Genomic DNA, 24,154 nt, shown 5'->3' with positions numbered 1-24,154 from the left:
GAGCATGGCCACCAGGTTAGGAAGAGGGACCACTTCAGCCTCTGCAGATCATTTCCCTCCTGAAAGCTTAGGAGAGGCTCCCAGGCAGCATTCTTAGAGCATTTTGAAGATGTCCAAAGCAGAACATATATGGTCACAACTCCCAGTCTCCTACAAAACCCCATTTCAGTAGGTAGCAGGTTAATCTGAAGGAAGGCTGAGGTTTTAAGCAATGCTTCTGTTGGATTTCTAGCTAGTGGAAACGTTGACAAGCATGTTCTTGTCCCCAAGGAAGAACAGGACTGTCATCTCACCTGCTACGTGTAATCTGGAGCTGTTACATCAGTAGAGTCATGCAGGGCTTTATACCCAGGAGAGCACTTCTGTACTTTAAAATCAGATTTGGAGCCAATCTAAATGATCTTTTTTTTAAAGTTAAAATATCGCTTTAAAGTTGGCAGAGTCTGAGAGCAGCTTCTAGGGTGCTAAAAGTAGTATCACCTAATAGTTGTGGGCTTTTTCAACTTAAAAAAGACTGTCTTGATGTAGAAATTTGTTTGTTTCCCTTTTTTTTTTTTTTTTGTGCTAACATCCATGGAGGATCAGTTCTCTTCAAGTTAATGCTTGCTATATACTTTGTTTTCCATACTTCATCTAGTGCATTTCAATGAATTTCCTTAACTGAAAGAGCTTTTACACAAGGGGAAAAAAAAAATCCTGTTTCTGTGCTCTATAATGATCCTGTCAGCCAAAAAACCACTCAGTTGTGCCTTTTCCATGCAAAGATTAAGATATCTTTGTTCTAAAGTGGCAGAATTCAGTTTTCATGTTGTTGAATACATAAGGTGAAAATCAGTGTTGCCAGTGCTGATGGTAGATGGAACTTTATATCTATGCCATAATCCACTGTAGTATTTGTATACCAATTTGAAGCCTTCATGCTGCCAGTTCTGTTGAATTTCATAGACTTGAAATTTAAGAAAATTCTTTCCTGTATTGCTCAGTCTGTGCAGAAGTCTGTGACTGTGTGCATATTTTCACTGTTAGGTGTATGCAGTTGCCTTACAGACATCTGAAAGCTTCAGTGTTAATGAGTAAAATATTCTTAATTTTTAAGGAATACTGTGTAGTCTCCCTAACCTTCTCACTGACCTGACCTGTCCTAAATCCTGTCATCATTAAATATCAGTCTCTCTGGAGCCAAAAGGTCAAACAGTGACAGCAGTTGCTGATGCCAAAGTAGTAGAATAAACACAGCAATTTTAATAACTGCTTTGCTTCTCCTTAAGCTTGTCCAAATGAAATGGAAATGGAAAGTGCTGGAGAGGATATGGCATTTCAGGAACAGCCCATTACAGGTGATGGCCTTGATCAGGAATCAGCTGTTGGATGTGTTACAGAAGGTAAGAAAGAGTTTTGCACTCTGAGAAAACACCAGTTCAGAACCCTTCAGAACCAGAACCTTCTTCCAGTCACTAAGGTTTGCAATGCTTTATAAAAGCAAAAGGAAGAAGCACCTAGAAAGCAGTAGGAGACAAATTGCAACAGTTCCATCTGAGCTCTCAAGCAAGAGTATTAACTTCTTTGCTTGATAAAAGAAGTGTTTTATTGAAGGGGAAGAGAGACTTCAGAAGATTTGTGTGGCTTTACTTTCATTTGTTTGTTTTACTTTTTTGTCGGCTTTTTCCAAGCTGGAAAAATAGTTGAATGCTTTGTATGATGGAAGTTTATTGTAAAACCCAATGACTTGTTGCTATTCAAATACTGTCACTTATACTTTCTCTTATGGTTGTAACTCTGCATACATCCTTGGTTAAGGATTTTCTGGGGGGTTTTTTTGGGGTTTTTTTTCCCCTTTGTAAGTAAAAGATGATCTTTGACAGGGTTGCAGCAGTTGATAATTTCTGTTTTGGGAGAAACTGCATCTTACCAGATGCACAGGGAGGAGCAGCTAAAGAAGGGTCAAACCACTAGATGTGTTAGTGACCAATATCAAGGGTAAAGAACGTGCCAGTATGTCCCATTCAGTCTCATCCAGATGTTAGACAATGGCTGCTGTAAGGGGATACAAGAAACTTATATTTAAAGAAAAAGTAAAAACACCCAGCTTTTCAGATTAGCTGTGATCACTCGGTTCTGCATCACAGTGCTAAAAGGGCCATGATTTAAACTGTGAAGAAATATTCAGAATAAATTCTGTCTATGAACTTATGGCAGTGTGAGTTTAAGAAGAGTGCAAGTGTAATAGAATTAAAAGGCCTGTAAGAGAATCAGGCCCATCAAAGGAAGGTGTGAGAAGCCAAATTCAGAGCAAAGAATGTGGTTCTTTATGGAGTGGACAAAAACTCTGGAACTCCTTGATGAAGAAAGTTATGGATGAAATGTGCTTGATTTGGTTCAAGGGAGGGCTAGATAAATATTTTTGAAAGAAATTCATTATATATTAGAAACTTTAATTAAACCAGCAGCAGCTGTTTTCATTTCAGTTGATTTCCTAAAGCAGGAAAGAGTTTTAGGAGGAAAATATTTTTTATTTGTACTTTTCCTGTTCTTAGCTTTTTGAAAGTGTTATGACAGTAGCTTAAAATACATTAATTTATGATAGCATGCATCTTCAATACACAGAAATTAAAAAGAAGAAATTAATTTTGTCTGCCTACTTGGAAATGTGTGTTCAGGTCCTCAAAAATTAATCTTGGGTCTATTTTCTTTTAATTTACTCTGCTGTGTTTTTAGGGAAGAAAAATAATGAACTAAAAATATAGACTACTGTAAAAATAGGTACAAAGAAAGATGTTAGTGAAGTGTATTTTAAGCTACATATTAAATTCACTGAAGTAAAGTGATATGTGTTGGCCTGCATGATGTGTACCAAGTATACTTGTTGATCAGAGCACCAGAAGTTTTTTTCTTTTTCACAGTGAGCCTTTAATATGGTTGTACTTAATTGCAGGCATATCACCAGGAGAAGAGACCACACAACTGGAAGCAGAAGTCTCTGTTGAAATCAATTCAGCTGAAATGGAAATATCTCCTAAAAAGACACCAGCATCTGGTGACAGTCAGAGTGAGAAAATGATGGAAGTGGTAGAAGGTGTTCAAGCTGTAGCCCAGCAGGAGTTGGACAAACAGGCTGAAGAGACCCAGCTGCCTCAGGGTGGTGTGGAGATATCAGAAGTGTCCACAGCAGACTCTGGGTCTCTGTGCTCAGTACCTGAGACCATGACTGTGACACCAGAAATTCTGGAGACTGAAAGAAAAGGAGATATTTCAGTCCCCACAGAACAACAACTGGAAATAATAAAAGTGCAGAAAGATATAGAAAAGGAAGAAACCCATGAGAAATCAGAAGCACCAGCTCTTCTAGGAGTAGAAAGTACTGCTTCACATGGAGGTGTTGCAAATAGTTCACCAGTCAGAGACAAACCCATCAAACCACCAGCTGAGACTTGCCCCTCGCTTCCCCCATCACTTAATCTAAACAAGACAAACGTGTCTTCCTCACCAGATGTTTCTCTAGACTTGCATTCTGCACGAGAGGTGCAGCACAGTCAGCCCCCAGTGCTGCCCCCAGCTGCTGGGAGTGCTCTCCCAACCACCTACATATCAGTCACTCCAAAAATCGGCATGGGCAAACCCGCCATCACCAAACGCAAGTTTTCCCCTGGGAGACCCAGGTCCAGACAGGTAAGCACATGCACTGTTCCATTCTGTGTTTATTATATTGCAGTATAATTCATCAAATTCACCTGTTTCTTAGAAAATGCATTGATTCTCCTGAGTGTGTAGTTTATTTTTTCAAGGAATTAATGTTCTGGTAAATAAGGAAAAAGTCGTCGTAAAGCTTCTCTGGTGAGAATTTCAGTTTCTTTTGGCTTATGGTTAAAGCAGACTAGAAGAAAATTTGTTGTGTTTTTCAGCTGCTACAAATGCAGATAGACATAATGCTGTGCTATTTAACTTTTAATATTTTTCATATATGCCTTTATTTTGGCTGGTACTTTCAAGGTGTGTTAGAGATTCTTAAACTGGCTTTAGAGAAGAGCCTTCTACAACTCTGTGTCCCTTACTCTGCCAGATGTTTTCTTGATGCTGTGCTATTTAAATTACCTTTTAATATTTTTCATATATGCATTTATTTTGGCTGGTAATTTCAAAGTGTGGTAAAGCTTCTTAAACTGGCTTCAGAGAAGAGCCTTCTACAACTCTGTGTCCCTTACTCTGCCAGATATTTTCTTGATCGATGTTTCTAGTGGTGTGGTAAATAATTCTGTGGTTTTGTTACATTAGGAAATACCATGCAAGAACTGTCTTCTACAAATCATTGTGGTTTGATTAGGATTAAATTTGATAAGTGAAACGAATCCTCAAGCCTGTCACTTTCTGCAGCATCTTTCTCTCTGTTCGTGTTGTGTTTCAGGGATCAATCCAGGGTATTCATTTCTTGTTGCTGAAATTCTATACAAAAAGTGTGTCAGTGTTACAAGTTAGTGTTTCATCTTCTCATCACAATTTATTTTTAGTCCTTGGGTCTTCCAGGTTGATGATTTCATGCTTTTCTGGACTTAGTGTTAACAAAGCTTTCTTATATATTGCACAATTCTTTTCGTTTTTACTTGTCATCTAAGAGTTCAAAATTTTTGCTTCCTAAGGTATGAGAGAGTGTTCTGGAAAGTTTTTCTGCTGTTTCCACTGAGTTTAGGAGATCTGTGTTTGTTGTGCTGCAGTTAGGTTTTCCTGGGTCACTGTACAGTCAGGTGTATATATCAGAAATATGTTAGTGCCTTAAATTCTCTTCAGTACTTTTAAGTTCCCACTCTGGGCTTTTGATGAAGGACTGGAAGATGTTGAATGATGTTCTGTAGACTATGAAAAAAGAAGATTTTTAAATGTCCAGTTACAGGCAGGTGGGTTTTTTTTGAGCAAGATGCAAAATTGGACAAATCCACAATGTGGAAGGCATGTATTTAAATCACTTTGGATTGCAGGCAGAAATTGGTTTAGGTTTATTTTGTGATGGTTTTAAATTATTCTTTCCGTTGAAAACATTCATTTTTTTAAAGAGCGTGTGCTTTTCCAAATGGAGAGTTGTACATAGGAGCAGAAGCAGAATCCCAGAGTGGCTCAGAGTGGAGGGGATCGCAATGGGCCGTCTGGTCCAGCCTCCCTGCTCAGGCAGGGTCATCCCAGAGCACATGGCACAGGATTGCATCCAGCCAGTTTGGTTTCCTGTTACATGGGGATTCTCTGGGGTAGTGTTGGAAGAGCACTGTGTTAAGTGCTGTTGTATTTATTCTGTGTATCTGAATTGAAATGGTTATTTTTGCCATGCCACTGTGTACTAGAAAGCATAAAATTAAGTCAGTAAATGGAAGGCATTACAAATTCTGGCTCTGAAACAGTGATAAGTGAAGAGTTGAGAACACTCTGTAGAATAATTTTGAATAAAAACCAATAAACTTCTGCTGGTTTTGTAAATTCCATAAATATTATTTTAGTATTATTCCAGGGTGTGTTCCTTGAGAAATACCTTGTTCAGAGATATTTAATTTTCATCATGAAGATGTTGGTGATGACTGTTCCACAGCACACTGAATATCTGTTGGGGTTTTAAGAGATTGTTTTAAATGAGATTTGAGAAGGCAGAGCACTCTGGTGGGTTTGGATGTGTGCTGTCTTGGATGGGATGGGTTTTTTGCTGTCTTCACTTACATGGTATCACTAAGTATGTTGTTGTAAAAGGTAAATGTTGGAAAAGAAGAGAAAAAGAGTCTTTTTCAAGGATCAGTTGTTGTTACGGTTTTTATGCTTGGTGCTTGGTTGGTTTTTTGTTTGTTTTTTTTTTTTTTAATGAGGAGAGCTGTATTTTCAAGTGATTAAAGTTTGTTCACAACCCTAAAATTACATTAAATATTAAATTGCAAAGCCAGCTTTGTGCATTTGCAATTGCAGTAGGATTCATAAAGCGTTAAGCAGCTAAACACAGTCAGTGGTAATTTAGTAAGATCTCCTGACCCTTGCTGACACTGGGTTTCCTTTTGTTATAATTTACTTGCAGCTGTGTTGTTCAATTTTGAGGACTCAAGAATATGATGGAGAATTAGAACTTCCTGTTTCTGTCGCAGTACATAATTATTGCTGGGGTTCTGATGTAAATGAACTGAATAGAACTTTCTCTTCAGTGTTGTGTGGTAATAGGCATTAATTAAAAGCCAAAAATATAATTAATGCATCTCTTTGATGTAATTCATTTGTTCGTGGTATTGTGGAAATGTGTGTTTTTAATTAAGTTTATCTGACCAAGAATTCAAATTTTTCTGATCTACAATAAAACTTGGATTGAATTTCCAATTTAATTCTTAACAATATGGTTCACGAATCATATACAAATCATTTTGTTTTGCAAGACTGGATATTTTATAGTCAGATTTAATATTCTTTTAGCTTTTCAATCTTTTGAATATATTTAATCACTAGAAAAGTTATCTTCCTAAAAGGAGAATAATTTTGTACCTCCAAACTAAGACTAGGTAATTTTAGTTGTTAAGTATTTTCAGCATGTTTAAGATCTTGAATTTTGACACTGTGAGCATGCTGCCTCCTTTACAGATTGATGTAAAGATTGTTTCTCTGATAAATAGATTTTCTTTGTGTTGCTATACAGATTTTCTTTGTGTTACCACTTTATAAGAACAGTTACCTACCATGCATTATGAATTTTAGAAGTAATGAGGAAACTAATTAAAATTCAATGAAATTTTGAATTTTACCTGCCAAAACTGACTGTTACATTATACAAAAACTAGGGCTGGAATAGTTAGGGCAAATCTCTTCTGTGCTACCAGTGTATCAAATTTCCTTTTCCCCCCCATTTCTGATATGATGTCCCTGTTGTGTCAGGAATATTCTGTCCTTGTGCCCTGGGTGTGAGCAGGGACTTGTCCATCCCCAGGTCTGAGGGTGGGAAGGTTTCTGCCCAGCACTGTTCCCCTGTCAGAGGGTGATGAACCTCCTGATCTTCAGAGTTGTCTGCATGATGAGCAGCAATCTGCAGTCAAGGAAAAAACTGGGATAGCAAAATCTTCCAATCCAGGGTGTTTATTGCAGCACAGTGAGCAGAACCCTTGAGCAGCTGCTGTCAGGAGCTCTTCTGGAGTGGGTTTTGGAAGCCCCTTGGCAGAGGGAGGCTTTGATGGCCAAACCAAGCACACGGCTGCTCTGGGCACTGAGAAGTTTGGAGGTTGTGTGTCCAGCTAGCACCTCATGTGGGCAGAATTGTCAAATGGTTATTTTTTTTAAGTGTTATGTTGTCTGTATTCCTTTTCCAGCAGATTTATGCTGAATATTGGCTGTGTCCATTCTGTGGGTTGTACTGAGTGTTGGTGTTTTTACCTTGAGAGTTTTATCCAGAATAAGGCTTTTAGGTCACTGACAGGCTTTCTGTTTTGGGTGCCAGATCACTTGAGGGACAGCCCTGTTTTCAGAAAGTGTACCTGTTAGCAAGACACCTCTTTAGAGTTCAAGATGAATGTTTGTTTTGATGGAGTTGTTGATTCCAAAGAAACTAATTTCCCATGCATTCTGGATGGAGAAATTGCATTTCAGAAAAGGAAAAAAAACCCAGCATATTTTGCAGAGCCATCTCATTTTCCTTGATTCTTCTTATTATTATTGTATATCCCAGTATTCAAAGGTGTAAATGTGTTTGGGCTTGCCCTTGTGAGCAGTTGTCAATAGTTGGGAATGTTTGTATGCATGAGGTTATTCCACATCAGCCCTGGGATTATGCTGCTGAATGGCATTCTGGGGAGGGTAAACCTGCACTTTTCATCAGTCATCCTGGTATTCAATATCTTTTGCCCTCACAAATTCAGAATTAGGAAAATGTTCTGTCCTTTATTAATCTAATGTGTAAATTGGCAGTGAAGTTATTTATGATGTCTGTCTCTTGCAGTCTGTCTTCTGTGCTTGAGAAAGTCTTCCACAGATTTTACTTTCTATGAGAGCCTCAGCATTTTTCCTTGGCTGTCTTAGCATTTTCTTTTCATTTTGCTTTATTTCTACTGACAGTCATACAATACCTCACCATGATGGAACTACATAAATAGGGATAATAATGAGTTAAAAAGAGCTTGTAGGTACACCATATGGATGTATATTATTACATGTACATAATAATGTGTTAAAATGTGGTACCACAGCATAACATGAAAACGCTGGGGTGAAAAAAATCAGTGGTAGGGTTTTATAATGGTTTATTTGTAGCAGGCTTGCAGGAATGAGCTGCTTTGTTGATTACCATGACTATGTTCGTTTTCTTTTGTCTAGTGGTTTATTCATATTCCTTTTGTTTGCTGTGCTTCTCAGACTAGTTGTTGGTGTGATTTGGGGGTAGTTTAGTTTGAAAAGTCAACTGAGGCCATCAGTTCTTTCAGAATGTAGTTTGGAATGTAAAAGGAGATATTGCCACCTCCAACTACTGTCTTCTTCACTGATGCAATAAAATTTAGGCACGTAATTTGTTGTTGTTATGATTGCTTGCTTTAGATATGTATTAATCTTTGTTCATAAAACTCATTTTGTTGTGCTTAACCATCAGTTGGAAGTAAATACTGATTTTAGGGCATGTTTCATTGAGAACCTAAAAATTTCCCACTTTCTACTCACTCAGTGAACTAATTGACTACTTAAATTAATGTAGAAATGCCTATGCCTGCATGTGCTTTGCTTTTCAGATTTTTTTTTTGTTGCTTGCTTTTTGCTTTTTTGCTTTTTGCTTTTTTTATGTTGCAAAGTTTTATACATCTATTTTCTCACCTGCCGTATCCTAGGGGGCTTGGAGTACCAATAATACAGTGAGCCCACCTTCCTGGTCCCCAGACATTCCAGAAGGTCGGGACATTTTTAAATCCAGACAGCTTCCTGGCAGTGCCATTTGGAGCATCAAAGTGGTAAATAACTTGAATTTATTTTCATGTATCCATTACTATCTTTCTGCTGTAGAGATTAGTGATGAAATTTTGTTTCTCACACCTTAATGAATCTTCCATTCTGTTACTGTTCAAGATCTCTAAAATTTATTAAAGCTCTGGAGGTTTCAGGTTAAAAGATGTGAGCTTTCCAGAGCATAAACTATGATGGCATTGCCTTGATTTTCAGTGGCAAAGAATATTTTGTATTACCCAAATTTTGTGTGTGTCGAGTACATCACTTTCTGTGGTTGGCTTTACATGGCTGTCAAAATAAATTACCTGAGAAGAAAAATGTCTTTAAGACTGGCAGTAAGGTAAGCCAGGCATGGAAAGGAGCAGAGATCTGAAGGATGGCTTGAATTTGTTGCTGTGGAGAAATCTTGCAGAGTGGATTCAAAGTGACATCGTTTTTAGCTGATGGGGGAATAAACAACAACTTTCCAAACTGATTCGATGGACCAAAATTGTATCCACAGTGACATTTACTATTAAAAACACCTGAAGTAACTAAAGTAGAATTATTTGGTTTAAGTAAAGGCAAAAAAAAGCTAAATTACGAAACTGACAAATAACTGTAGCTCCCAGTGATTTAAGTTCATCTCACTTTAACTCTCATGCTAATTTTATTTTGATTTGACATCAGCTTAGCTTTTGCTGCTTTAAGCATTAATTTTCAGCTTAATATTGAGCATTAACATTGATACAAGTATGTGCTTATTCCTGTTACTAGTTGTGTGAAAATAACAATACTGACACCTGTTCTGAAACAGAAAATAAGAAACTTGTCAGAAGAGTTTCCATGTTAAAAAAATTGATGATTGTGTGTCCTATGTGTGCATATGTATTAGCTCCATAGATATCTAAGGACAATTTTTGTTTCACCTCAGCTTCCAGCAGCATCCTTCCTTTCACTCTTCAAATATCATTTTGTTGCATTGACTTGGTGTGTGAGTCAATTAAATTTCTTTTTGCTTTATTAGATGAATGTTAATAAAATTTTAACATTGGGATCCTTCAATTCTCCCTTTAATTATGACCATAAAATTCAATATCTTCTTTAAGCCAGGAGTTGGAATATTTGAGAAATACAATAGGGAATATTGAGCCCACAGTGCTTCTTTCCATCCAAGGAGCTCCTGTCTCCATCAGAAAAGACCCTTCTTGTCTCTTGGTGACACAATCCCCATGGAGCTTTGTTGCTCCCATCAGTGTGGTTTTACAGAGCAAATGTTTTGCCTTGGTATTAAAAGTATTTTGCAGCAAGCATTTGGAAACCTCATACTCTGTACTCCATACTTGGGCTGTATTGGGAGCTGAGATTATTGACAAATATGAAATGCAATAAATAATCTCAGTGCTCATTTTGCTGTAGGAAAGGTGCTTATTCGAGTACATGCCATAATTATCAGTTACCCAGATTAGAGGCTTTGAGACACTTTGTAAAGATGTCTGATATATCAGCCAGAATTTGTGGCCATGACTATGTTTTTTTTCTCTCTGGAAATGATTTGGGAGAATTAGGAACCCTCTTGTGCTTAGTTCAGTTTGAAATTTTAAAAAAAGGAAAAAAACCAAACAAAAACCCCCCTAAATTTCAAACTTAAGTAAAAACATACTTACTCTCCCAAGGATAATTGTAGTTGAACACACTGAATACTGTAAAGTACAACACTGCAACTCTGCATCTTAAATAAGGAAGGGAGAAGAGAAGCTCTCTGTAAATCAAATGGAGATTGTGTAAGAAAAACTTCACATTATGGGGAATAATGATAGAATGTAAGTGATAGAATTAATATAAAAAAACCTGTCTGTATAGGCTGAATTAAGAGAGTTTCACGGCGCCAGCTCCCACTTTCCTTTGTGAGCAGGACTCAATCCTAATAAATTCCAGGTTTCACTTGATTATTCATAGGGTAAGAAAAGCATCTGTGATTACCAGTAATCAAATGTCCAGACCCTGTGTAAAGTCCCATGACTGTCTGGGCTGACTGTTCAAAGAGAAAAGAAAAATGAATCATAGAATAATAGATATATTTTGGAAACTTTGCAAATGAGATGGGGGTAACTGTTGGGGGAAATCCATATTTCCAGTTATTCTGCTGAGCAGAATATAAACATTCCTGGTTTTGGCTGCTTTCTCACTGAAGATAAAGGTGATCATATTATGCCATGTAAGTAATTAAAGGTATTTCACACAGATTTATGCATAAATTTAATGGCCATGCCCTGCTGTGCTTGTACTCACCAGAAATCACAGGGTGTTTTTTACTTATGTTTTTCCATAGATGAACTGAACAAGTTTTTGAATCCCAGTAAGAAAAGAACTTGAGGGGTTGCATTGACATTGTTGCCTTCCATTGAACAGGGCCGAGGATCAGGATTCCCGGGGAAGCGGAGACCGCGTGGAGCGGGGCTGTCGGGAAGAGGTGGCAGAGGAAGATCAAAACTGAAGAATGGAGTTGGGGCTGTGGTCATTCCAGGGGTAAGGAGATCTTTTTTACCATATTGCAGTCTGTTAACATAACAGTTTTATTCAGCTGTAATTCTTGTATTAAAATACTTCATAAAAAACCAATGAGCTCTACAGAGCCAGAGGTGTTTGATGGAGCCTGGCTGTTACTGCTTGTGGTGAAGAACTGGAACACTACAGCTCAGTGGGCCTGAGGCAATTCTGTGCTGCTCTTGCCATTTAAAGACACAACAGTTGGGAGTCTTAAAGTACCACTTTCATTTCCTTGGGTGCAGAACATGCTGGGTAAAGGCAGCACTGAATGGAACAGCCCAGAGGGAGAGAGCAGGGTTTGTGCATGAGAATGTAACTGCAGCCATAGGAGACCAGAGCAAAGGTTCTTCTGGACTGAGTGGTGGTGCAAGAGTGCAGAACAGAAGAGGAGAAGACATTGCAGCAGCTTGTGGCTTGGGCACTTGCTGAACAGGAAGATGTATCTTTGTCTTGGGCAGCCTGTGTTGGAGCTTTCTTTCATAAATCTGCCCATTCACTTAAAAAAAACTTTAGAGAAACCATGACTGCTTAACTTTTTTCAGTTCAGCTGATCAGCTTGTGTTTTAAGTGGCTGCCTCCTTGATTAGCTGCCCGCCTCTCAGTGCTCTTGGAGAAGAGACAGTGGAAAGCTGCTTTCCATTCACTTCCTCCATCCATGCCACTCAGTTTCTATAGACCTCCATCATTTCTCCTCCTTTTCCTTCTACTCTTGAGTAGCAAGTATGGAGGATGCCAGTGGTTTTGAGTTGTTCCTTGTAGGGAAGCTACTCCATATTTCTGATCATTAATACCAGTTCTTTTGTCATGTTAATTTCCTTACTTTGTGGACTTCCATCTGCCATTTTACAGCTCAGCACTCAGCTTTGTGAAGTTCTTGTGCAGTTCTTCACACTTGTCTTTTGGATTTTATTGCTCTGAATATCCCAATCCTGTTGGCAAGCTTTGTCACCTTGCTTCTCACTTGATTTTTCAGATTGCACATGAGTGTGTTGAGCACCGCCACCTGTTAGCAGGCAGGCCCTGTCAGATTTTGACTAGTGCTATTCTCCCACATACAAAACTGATAATTTAGTCCCCTCTATTTTGTGTCTTGTATCAGTATAGGGACCATTCCTCTTCAGTTTAACTTTTTTTAAGCAGGTTTGGGGAAGGACTTTGCCAAACGAGTTTGATGGTGAAGTAAGTTGCATCAATAAGATTTTCCTGTCTCCAGAATTGCTGACTCCTTCAGAGAGCCCTTACAGATCATGATTTTCCATAACTAAAGCTTCCTTGACTCTTTAATGAATTCATATATCAGTGATTCTCAGTTCTTTGTTGTGATCAGATATCTACTATTCTGTACACAGCTTCTGTCCAGAAACCCTTGAGAAAATAATGATTATATTTGTTGTCTCTTATTCTTCAGGAGTACTGAAGTGATTATAAGCAAGTGATTGCTCACTGAAGTTGATTGTTACACTACTTAATACTTGAAGTATTTTTAAAACTTGAAAATCCTACACAGTCCTACTCTGCTCCTCATAAGAAGGGGGATTTTGGTATGAAAAACTTGGAAATCTGGACTATAAAACAATTGATTTTTTTTCCACTGTGGGCTTGTTCTATTTGAATGTTCCTTTTAAACTTTGATTACCAACAAGCCCTGCACATTTTGAGAGACATCATGTTCCTTGTGTTCAGAGAACTTGCTCATTTTTATGTCTTTATGAAGTAATTCCTGAGACTCTCTTCAGAGCTTTGTTTTTATGTTCTTACATGTAATCTGTTCAAGTTTGTCACACTTTCTGCTGCCTGTGTAGTAATATCTTGGGATACTCTGGTGTTCATGATTTGAAAAAGGAACAATAATCTCTATCACTTTTCCCTTTTAAAGGCATTGGATGGTCAAGATTCAGAAGCAAATTTCTAATTTTAAACATACAGGATGAATTCCACTTAGGCTACTTACAGCACCTTAATCAAATGGAGACATCCCCATCATTATTTTGGTGTTACAAAGCACAAATCTGTACTTCAAGACAAGCTGGGGTTTATAGATCAAACTCCTAAAAGTTTTTGTAATTGATCAGAGGACAGTGATATAGGTAACTTGCTATAACTATAAATACAAAATGCACATCACTCTCCACCATTTCCTACAGAAATTTGATCCTTTGAGTCACCACATCAAAGGCAGCTCCAGAGTTGCAGAGACGTGGCTGCCTTGTGGTAGAGTGGATGCAGTTAGCAGTACCAAGAGATCAGCCTTTTGTCAGAGAAATGTTTGAAATGGGGGTATTTTCAGTCAATTTGCACAAAATCGTTCTTACTCAGCAGGGGATCAGTGGACAGCCACACAGATTTGGAAGTACCTTGGTATATCTCGGGAATGAGGAAAAAGGTGGGTACAGGTTAACCCACGGTGGGTCAGTGCTGGGATTCAGCAGACACCAACATTGCAGCCAGTCCTGCAAATTCTGCTCTTTTGCATGTGCAGTCACAAGAACCTTGTGAAACCTGTGCAAAAGTAGGTAAGGGGAGTGTTGTCCCTGAAGGTATCAAGGTGTTTCAGGTGCTCTGGAGTTAACTGGTTAGTTACAGCTGCAGTGCTCTCAAATATTTGGCAATCAAAACACATAAAGAATATATTCCCTTTTCAGCTGTTTCTTAGTAAATGCTGAGTTTCAGCAGCTGTGTATCAGAGGGATTCCTCTAGTTGATACTGTGGTATTTACATTTGTCCCTAGAGTTACATTTGGATTTGTAAAATATTTAAATTATTATTTAAACAAAACTTATCTCTGTAGGACTTACACTGTATTTAAAATAATCCACATATATATAATTGGAACAGCTGCTGAAACAAAGCTACATTTCCCTAGCAATCTTTTTTTATGGAACTGTGTCCCCTTATATTCCTGGTTCAGAGATAATAGTTGGGCCTATTAAATTCATGGACAGCAAATTCTGTATTTTAAGATTCACATGAAAGTCAGAACACAGTTGAAATGTTTCATTTGTGTTTCTCTTCCTGAGAATCTGTATATGAATATGCTGAATTAGTAAAGGGCAGGTCAGAATAAAAATCATTGATGAAAAAGCAAGATTATTGTCTACAGTAAGAGCTGATGGATTCAGATCAAAATAGCTGTTTCAAGTTCAGTGCAGGTTTTTATGGTAGATAGATAAGCCTCGTAAACTGCTTACAGCAAGTAACTTTAGAGCTCTTGCTTAGTCCTCTAACATACTTGGAACGTTAGCTAAACCTCATTTTAGGCAATATGGGACAAACCACATTTCTGCAGTTGGTTTTTGAATTAATATTCGAAAGTCTGTCACTGCAGTTAACTTTTTGATAAAAAGAACTTCAGTATTTACATGCAGGGAACAGCAGACTGGGCACATTGTGACAATTTCTGCTAAGTGATTTTTTAATTCAAGTATATCTTTGCTTCCATTTCCATTGGAAAGTGTAATGGAATGGGATAATATGTGAAGGTGAAAAACGGAGAGGAAGAGAATATGTGTGTGAAACTAATACTGATGATGAGAAAAGGTGAATTAATGCAGTAATTTCTGATGGAGGCAGCTTTTTATGAAAGTTGAAACTGTATGAATAAATACGTGCAAAACTTATTTAGAGAATGTTTCATGTTGTCTCATGTCTTACAAAATGTGATGTGCTTGGTATTTATATTTTGTGTTTTTTTAATAGGTCACAACCATGGATATTTCATCTAATAAAGATGAGGAAGAAAACTCGATGCATAATACAGTTGTCCTGTTCTCTAACAGTGACAAGTTCACTCTCCATCAGGTTGGGATAATAGTTACAATTCTTCATTTTGTTTCTCTGCTCTTAATTATAAAAAAGCGAATGAAGTCCTTGTTAGGAGGTAAATTATACAGCAAGCTAGTTGGATTTTAGTTAGATGTTTTCAGAAGTAGTGTCTGGCATGTGTTGAGAGCCTGCTCTTGTGTGTCCTTGCAGGATATGTGTGTGGTTTGTGGCAGTTTTGGCCAAGGTGCTGAGGGCCGGCTGCTGGCCTGTTCCCAGTGTGGGCAGTGTTACCATCCATACTGTGTCAGTATTAAGGTGAGTGCTCTTGTTCCACACAAAAACTACTTGATTGCACTGTTTTCATATTGTACTTTAATAGCACCACGCTGCCTTCGGTTTTGTGGTAATTAGGGGAGTCATTAACTTGTTAGATATTCATCAGCTAATGTGACCATTATTTGTATGTGACTTATGAAAGACTTTAATTAAATGTCATTTTATAGTATGCATAGCCTCAAGAGAAATTAACCTTTTTGTAATTTCACAACCATAAATAGCGCTGATTATCCAGCAGTTGGTTAAAATAACAGTTTAAGATACAAGTTTTAAACCTAGATACAAGCAGAATTAAAAACAAAGAAAAAATTACACTGCATCTTCATTTACTTGGGGCATAAGGTTTAGTTGATTCAATTTGCCTGTTGGCTGTCAGAATTGACAGCAGTTGGAGTGGTTAATTAATACATTTTACATTCATTAGCCTAGGAGAGAATGTGTGAAAATTAAATTTGAATGCTGTGAAATGACCTAGCAAGCACAAAATAAGCTATTTACTGCAGTATATACACTGTACACTTTTCATTGGTTGTGATGTAAGTATATCTGTGTAAAAGTGGGATTTTTTTTTTAAACATGTCAAAAACTTTATTTTGCACATACTTTAAAAAATGCCATATGCGTATTTCATGCAATTATCATTTGACTTTTTGTTTATATACCACTCTTGCATTATATATTAATTGCAGTAAGTTAGATGCTTGCTTCAGATGACTAAAACTCCAGCACCATGATCACATCATGAGGATCAGGTTTGTGACCTCTTGAGGAACCAGAATGTACACAAATCTCTGGGAGCTGACAAGATGCATCCCAGAGTCCTGAGGGAATTGGCTGATGCAGCTGCCATGCCACTTTCCATGATATTTGAAAAGTCCTGGCAGTCAGGTGGCTTAAAAACGGATACACTGCACCTGTTTATAAAAAAATTAGAAAGGGGTACAGTTTTTTTCTGTTTAATCCATTCCTGTTCATTGAAGCTTCAGAAAGTCTAATTGCTAAAGAGCTCCTTGTGATGTGGGTGATGTGCCCAGAGGAGCATCCTGAGCTCCACATGCCAGACCTTAATTTATACATTGATCACACTTCACTGAGCCGTTTTCAACTAATTCTCACCTTGCGTTTTTCAGATTACTAAAGTGGTACTCAGCAAAGGTTGGAGGTGCCTGGAGTGCACTGTGTGTGAAGCCTGTGGGAAAGCCACAGATCCAGGGAGACTCCTCCTGTGTGATGACTGCGACATCAGCTACCACACCTACTGCCTGGACCCACCCCTGCAGACTGTGCCAAAGGGAGGCTGGAAGTGCAAATGGTGTGTTTGGGGCTGGGCTCAGAGCTGCTGACTGCTGGCCTCCTCTGCTTCTCTCTGTCACTTGGTATTTGTGATGTCACGTTGAATTGTAACAAGGTTTTAGTTGTGTCTAAGTCAGGTGTATTAAACAAAGCCAACAAAATGCTTTTGAGTTGTTTGATTCAATTAGAACTGCTTCTCATACCAAAAACCACATAAGCAGAGATAGGCAAAATTTCTCTTTTGAAACTCATAGCAAAAAAAATATTCCAATTTATATTCCTTGTAGTCATTCCAGTGTTCATTTGGAAAGATGAATGGGTGCTTCACCCTAGTGTTCTTGACATAAAACCCTGTGAAAACAATTTGTTTTACTTGGTGAAACACAAACAGACCAGACCTCTCTCATGGTTAAGTCTCCAGATCTCAAAGTGAATGGCAACTGGAAGCATGAACTTCTTTGACCTGTTGAGCTGTTACAAGAACCCATCTGCCTGCTTTTGCAGTTTCAAGGGAATTATTAATTAGGAACTTTATTTTAAAAGTACAAAAAATGTTGTTAAACGTTTGTGGTTAAACATGTTGTTAAGTTAAAACTTAATTACTCACCTCTTTCTAAATGGAAGAGATTTAAAGCCACAAAATCATCTTCCTGTGAACTGACAGCAATAAATCTTTTTGTCTGTTCTGTAGGTGTGTTTGGTGCAGACACTGTGGAGCAACTTCTCCAGGTTTAAGATGTGAATGGCAAAACAATTACACCCAGTGTGCTCCCTGTGCAAGTTTGTCTACCTGCCCCATCTGCTACCGCACGTACAGGGATGAGGAGCTCATAATTCAGTGTAGACAGTGTGATCGGTAAGGATTTCTCATATTTCACTTACATTTCTTGTTCAAGTCTTATTTTAATTTTTCCCCCTAAAGTTGAAGGGTAGAGATGAAGGAAATGATCATGTGGTAAAGAACAGTGGATTACTGAGTCTCAGAAGTCTCTTAGTAGTTCATTTCTGGTTGTACCACAGACTTAACTGTCTGGCTCTGGGCAAATTAATTAATCACTCTGTGCCTCTTCCCTGCTGCCCTGTAAAAATAAAACTAATTTACCTCACAAGACTATTGTTGTGAGGCTGAATCTAGATTACATTGTATAAAGTAATTAAAATTATTGCAATATAGGGAGAAAATTACCATACAAAAACGTACTTGGGAGATTGTTTTATAGAGAGTTCCTTCCTGTAGAGGGAAATAGTTGTTCTGCTGCTTCATATACAGGATGTAACACACACCACTGTAGGGGATGCTGTATATGGAAAATCTCATTCTGTGGTTTCTCCCTAAAAGAATTCAAACTGAACAACTATCCCCCATTTGCTTGGACCATAGACTGATACTTGGGTCTCCTAAAACACCACCTATTTCCTTTAAATTGTATTTTTTCCCCCACTTAATTTCTAGATGGATGCATGCAATCTGTCAGAACTTAAACACAGAGGAGGAAGTGGAAAACATAGCTGATATGGGTTTTGACTGTACCATTTGTAGGCCATACATTCCACCAACGAACGGTAAGGAGACGATCGAAACCAATGGCAGGATTACACACTGCAATAAATAAATAGGTTTGGGAATGTGTTCTGTGTTCTCATGGAGGTTTGGCTCGTGGTAGAAGTAAGATTTTGTTTTTTTCATGTTTGTTTTAAGGCCTCTTGTGAAAATTTCCTAGGCTCTTTTGCGTTCTCAAGTGATTTATGCCAGAAGAAACTTCTTGGGTATCCTAGGTAGAGATATTGAAGATAGGGAGAAACTGTTAAAAGCATTTGGTAGTGAAGGGGTCAAAGGCATCTCACTTAGTCAAGTAGAAGGAAAAAAGCCCAGTTCTCTAAAGTTACATCTACAGAAGAATCAGAAAATTATTTCTAAGCAGAAAAAGTTTGTGTATTTTGATGCTTTGAGGCTGAGGCAGCAATAGCTGTAACAATAGTCTGTGTAAGCATTTTTCCCATCCTCCTTTATGTTTTTCTAATGCCTTTTCCTCAGCTCTCCCAGTATTCAAGACCAATGCTTCCCTCCCTAGCTGCTCTCTCGAAAAGAATTGACCATACTTCTTTGGGAGTTATCACTTCCTTTTTAATTCAAATGTGTAATTCCTTCTGATGAAATTGGCATTTCTCTGGACATGGACACCAGCAGCCTTGTTGGTCTGTGTCACAGTTCTGTAGCAGTGGCACTTCAGGAGCTGAGGTTACTCCACTTTAAGCACATTTACAGCATCTGGCTCCATGGGATGGTGCTGGTTAATGTTCTGTGAGTGCCTGCCAGCCTGTGCCATGATTTATAGCCTTATATTTTAGTCTTGCTGCAGGGGTGATAGCCCAGGTCTCTTTTCCCTGCATGTCAGCTCAGGGAAGTTGCTGCTTCAGTCAGCTCCTTGAACATTGACACCTATTCCCATTTTTAGCATAAGCAGATGAAAGTGTTCATATTGCCCCTTCATTGAGGTATCACAAGAGAACAGGAGGAGGAAGGTACAAGAACTAAGCAAATGTTTCAAGAAAAATTCATATCCACTAAGAAGTTCTCAGTAAGATTGGTTTTCCTGATCAAGATGGAAGATGTTGGGAAGCATGAGAGGTCTGCCAAGAAAAGTTCAATAGAGCATCTAATGTCCCTTAACACTGATGTCCTCACCACAGCAGTAATTGTAACTTACTCACCTGACCTTGGAGGTTTATATACTCCCTGCTGGAACACTCCCAAGGAACCCATTTTTATCACTAATAGAAAAATGACTAATGCTTCTGTGTTTCTGCAAGTCACTTCATTGTAAAGATCTGTTTTCAGAAATTCAAAAGGAAAGAGGTTTTTTTGAAGTGGAAAAAGCAAGAAACTTGCAGATACAATGCAGACTTTTGTTTATTTTTATAATAAGCTTTGAGTACTTAAAGCAAAAAGATCCAAGTAAGAAATACTTCTTCCTTTCTCCTTGGAGCTGGCAGAGCTACCTTGTAGAGATAATTAAAGTCCATGATATGTGAGATGGAACAGCTTCACAAGAGGTGTTTCACTTCCAGGCAGAAGCTGGCCCCTGAGTTAGTCCTTCCTGCACACCTCTATGTAGTTGTGTTGCTTAGGTTTGGATTTCAAGGAATAGGAACCAATCCTCTGGGAGTTCCCAAGTTTTCTTTGCAGGTTTTTTTCACCTTTTTTTCTAAGACAAGTTTTTTGGTTTATTCTTTCCTGTTTTGACTCAGTATTAAAACCTCTCTAACACATGTAAATTTGCACAGTTGCATGTCTGAATATGTCCTTTGATGCATGTTGATAGAAATACCTGCATGTTCTTCTATATGAAATATTTCAGTCTTTTATGAATTCTTTTAAAACTTCTCTGGAAAATTTCTGTAATTTTTTCTTTCAAAGTGAGAAGAATTAGTGTTTGATAAACTTAGGGAAATAAATGTTACTTAGAGTAGAAAGCATCTAAAAATGTATCATACTGTGGGATTCTTACTGGGATGGTTCTTGCCCTTTCCATTTGATGTGTCAGGTGTGTTGCAAGTATTGTTATAGGGGTTTTAACCACTTTCTTTCTAGAAGAAACAAGAACCCCTCAACCTAATAAAGAAACAAAACATTGCAGGTGTACCCTTGGTGAAGAGTAACTGGTTCTTGTGTGTAGGTATTGAGAATGAGATTTCATTTCTCTTTCTTCAGAAAGTAGAAACTTTTTAAAATTTGTAAGAGCTCTTCCCTGTCTCATCGTACTTGAAATTCTTAAAAAGTCATCTTCTTCAGGAAATAGAAATTAAAGATACTGGTTTTATTCTTGAACACACATAAGTATCAAAAGCCAGAATGGCGTAAGATTTGCTCCAGTGTAGTGTACCAGAAACCTTCATTACTAGGTTATTGTGAAATAGCTATCACTGATCACTGTTTTATCAGGTTCCTTTTAGTACTTTCTGAAGTTATAAAAAATGTCCCCCAGCATATTGCTGTGTCCTCTAGAGAAATGTAGAAATTCTCATGACTAGATTCTAGGCAGGTGCATTAGGTAGCAGCAGCTTTGCCCCTGTGCTGTAATTCCTGCACACTCAGGAGGGGTTTGTATCTCTCACCCACATCAGCTCCTGGACAGTTCTTGACCATCTCCTCAGCAGTTCTGCCTTTGTGTCATTTGCCCTTGCATGTCATGCCCCATCTGCAAATTTCATCCCTCCTCACTTATCCCATCCTGTCTCCATCCAGACCCTGGCTTCCTCCTCCCTTGGTGCTGTTTTTGTTCCTCTGCAGGATTCAGAGCTCTGCCTGGTTTTCTGTAAGAGTTAGAACTGATCTGAGTGCAGTTTCTGCAGCTGCCTGTGCAGTTATTCCTCCTGGGGCTCCAGTGAACATGCTCATGGAGGCAGTGAGGATTTGGTATCACTTAGCCCTGTCCAGGGGTACCTGATATTGCCAGTGAGACACATTATGGATAGCAGTCTCTGTTGTATCATTTTCATTAAACTGATGTAAATTTTTCTTTGTTCTGAAATTTAATTCTATGTACTTTACAAGATACAAACCCAACATAATACTGTGTGTTAAAAAATTAACTTTTCATTTTTTTTTATTATTTAGCACACTTACTATGTCAGCTCTAATGTTCTTGTGTTACTGCATTTACCGGGAAAAATCCCTGTGTCATTGACACAGCTATGCAGGCACCCAATAAAGAGTGCTCTGTTAGTGCTGTATTCTACATCAGCCATTCCACTCTATCTCATTTGCTGGTTGCATTTTTTCATAGAGTTCTTTTTTTCTATAACAGCCTTAAAAATGAACTCTGCTTTTTTTTCTCATCATTGTATTCTCTGCAATTATTTGCTTTCAACAGAGGCTACTAAATGCTGTACAATATTCAGCACATTTAAAACCTTTTGCAGATAAGTTTAACAATTTTGGTTTAACTTCAGCTGAATGCCTCAGAAAGCACTATTTTAGCTTTTTATTTTTTTCCCTTTGGATAGGCTTTCTCTAACAGTACTGTGCTTTTCTGCTATCCATTTCATTGATTGTAATCCTTAATCTGCACCCTAATTAGCTTCTTTTCTGGAAGTCTGTTTGATACTGTCTTCAAACACTGTTTGTTTGTGCAGTTTTTGTGAGTGGGTCTCTGAAGGCCTCACCTCTGTCACTGTCAGCTTGTTTATTTGAGCCTTTCAACTCTATTCAGTCTCCAGAGCTAAAATTGTTCAGTCTGACCTGGATGAGATGATCTCTCTGTTGTTTGACTTTTAAATTAAGGATTTCAAATTTCTGTTCACAACTGTCTTTCTGATTTTCTTGTTTACCTTAGATTCCAATTCAATAATTGCTACTTCATTCTTAAAACCATCTTGTAAATTATAAGAAATTAAATGAACAGATGATGTCTTATTCCAGTTTGAATAGTTCTTACAATCTGCCTATATCCTTTTTTTTCAATTCAGTGTTTTGAATATCTTCTTTTTTGCAGCTTGTCCCCTGTTTTTGTTTCTTTCTGGCTTTATGTCTCTTTCAAAATGTCATTTTCAATTTATTTTCTTCCTTGTTTTTCTCTCCACTGTTGAGTTCAGTTTTTCAGTAGCTCTGATAGGTTCCTTTTATTTACTAATTGCATGACATACTGGTTTTCTGTAGGTCATACCCTCTGCATTAGTTGCACATTGCATAAAATTCTCAAAGCACTGTAGTTCTTGAAGGCAGACTTGCACTTTCTTTATATTTGTTTATATAGAAAGCATCCAGTATGTTTCATACTCATTTTAAGTGTTACTTGGAAGCTTTTGTGCTTTTCCCCATCTTGTCCTGGCTCCCATGGTGTGTTGTGAGGTGGGAACAGCAGCACACTGCCATGGTTGATGTGACACAGAACCCCCACAGGTTCTCTGCCTCAGGGGTCTCAGCTTGTGTGACAGGCACAAAGGAAATACTCCAGATGTTATCTTGAGTCCTAAATTCAGCATGAGTAAGATTTCTAGGCCAAGGAAAAAGGAAAAAAGTGTGGATAAACTTGTCTCTGTGGTAATGCTGACTGTGCCTGACTAACAGGTTTTCTGATTCTAGTTCAGTGTTTGCAAGATAGGAGCTCCTAATTTTCCCTTTACTGCTCTGTCTGTGTAATCTCTGTGAAGTCACTACTAATATTAAAAGTTTAGTGTACACATCATAGGTGAGTGAAGCCTGATTGCAGTTATGTAGTTCAGGCAAAAGGGAAGAGCATTTCTGCCCACTGCAGAAGTAGCCTTGTGTTGCAGGACATTTGGATTATTATTTTATCAGTCACACTGTTCCACTGCTGCCCTGTAGCACACAAGGTGTAGTTTTTGAGTTTCTGCTTTCCATTTTCAGTACTCTTACCTGGAATAAGAATTGCCCCATCTAACTTCTAACAGGTCCTGTTATCTGTTCTCAATACCTCAGCCTTCTCCAAGTGCTGTGTAAGAGCACAGCACAGACACAGTGAGAGCCTTGTGTGCAAAGCCCCTCTTTGGGGAAATACTGATCAATACTCACCTCACAAAACCCTCACATTTTTAATGATTAGGGCAGCAAAACTTGAACATCATGACTAGTGTACAGGTTGCTTTCCAACCCAAAAGACCCACTGTATTCATTTGCCCTTGGTCCAGTAGAAGGAGATAATTTCCCATTGACTTCAGTACTGTTCCAATGCCATTCTTGGCTTTAGGAAATTGGAGAACTTCAGTTTCTATCAGGCTTCTTTTGTAGTCACATCTGTGATACTGAAAAGCACTTTATTTTATAGGTGCAAGTAAATGATTGCCAACAGTATAAATTAGGGAGTTTAATGGAACTGCTTCAAGGAAAATTGATAGTTTCAATTTAAATCAAGTCACCATTTTTAAAAGTTGAAATTATTTTCCCTCTATTTTTCAGTGCCTTCTTTGGACTGTTGTGATTCATCAGTTGGAGCTCAGATTATTTCAAAATCAAAAGAACTAGGTAAAGAATGGAAATGCTTAATATCTGATCATTTAGAATATTCTAAGGGTATATTTTTACATGAGACAAAAATTCCTTTTCCTGTGGTTTTGTAACACACATCATTAACTATCCTTCAGTTACCACAGCATGCTTTCCATTTTTTTTCTCATTGTCTCTTCTTTCTTCTCTCTGCCTGCCGTACCTGCACTGTAATAATTACTTTAAATTATGCTTTGATCCTACAGTCTTAGCTGCTTGCCTTAATATCAGTGGTGATAACACAGTGTGGCTGAGTCAAGCATGTACACAAATATTTACAGGCTTGAGATGTTAGGAGGATG

The 24,154-nt window shown here is 38.1% G+C and overlaps 1 protein-coding gene across 2 annotated transcripts in view; it reads left to right on the top strand.

The window, feature by feature from the left end:
* The window catches only part of KMT2C (lysine methyltransferase 2C), a 187,666-nt gene that overhangs the window by 107,728 nt on the left and 55,784 nt on the right, over positions 1–24,154 (top strand). The window contains exons 12-21 of one of the 2 annotated variants that reach the window (XM_059469741.1): positions 1,269–1,382; positions 2,933–3,666; positions 8,811–8,930; positions 11,317–11,433; positions 15,152–15,253; positions 15,428–15,532; positions 16,684–16,865; positions 17,538–17,702; positions 18,300–18,409; positions 23,766–23,831. In XM_059469741.1, coding sequence (XP_059325724.1) covers positions 1,269–1,382; positions 2,933–3,666; positions 8,811–8,930; positions 11,317–11,433; positions 15,152–15,253; positions 15,428–15,532; positions 16,684–16,865; positions 17,538–17,702; positions 18,300–18,409; positions 23,766–23,831 — 1,815 coding nt within the window. The remainder of the gene's footprint in view (positions 1–1,268; positions 1,383–2,932; positions 3,667–8,810; positions 8,931–11,316; positions 11,434–15,151; positions 15,254–15,427; positions 15,533–16,683; positions 16,866–17,537; positions 17,703–18,299; positions 18,410–23,765; positions 23,832–24,154) is intronic. The other variant, XM_059469749.1, reaches the window with a different exon arrangement.

Source organism: Ammospiza nelsoni, chromosome 1, assembly GCF_027579445.1.
Source record: "Ammospiza nelsoni isolate bAmmNel1 chromosome 1, bAmmNel1.pri, whole genome shotgun sequence".
Taxonomy (NCBI): domain Eukaryota; kingdom Metazoa; phylum Chordata; class Aves; order Passeriformes; family Passerellidae; genus Ammospiza; species Ammospiza nelsoni.
Note: the sequence above shows the minus strand (reverse complement) of the source record. Positions and strands in the feature narration are given on the sequence as shown.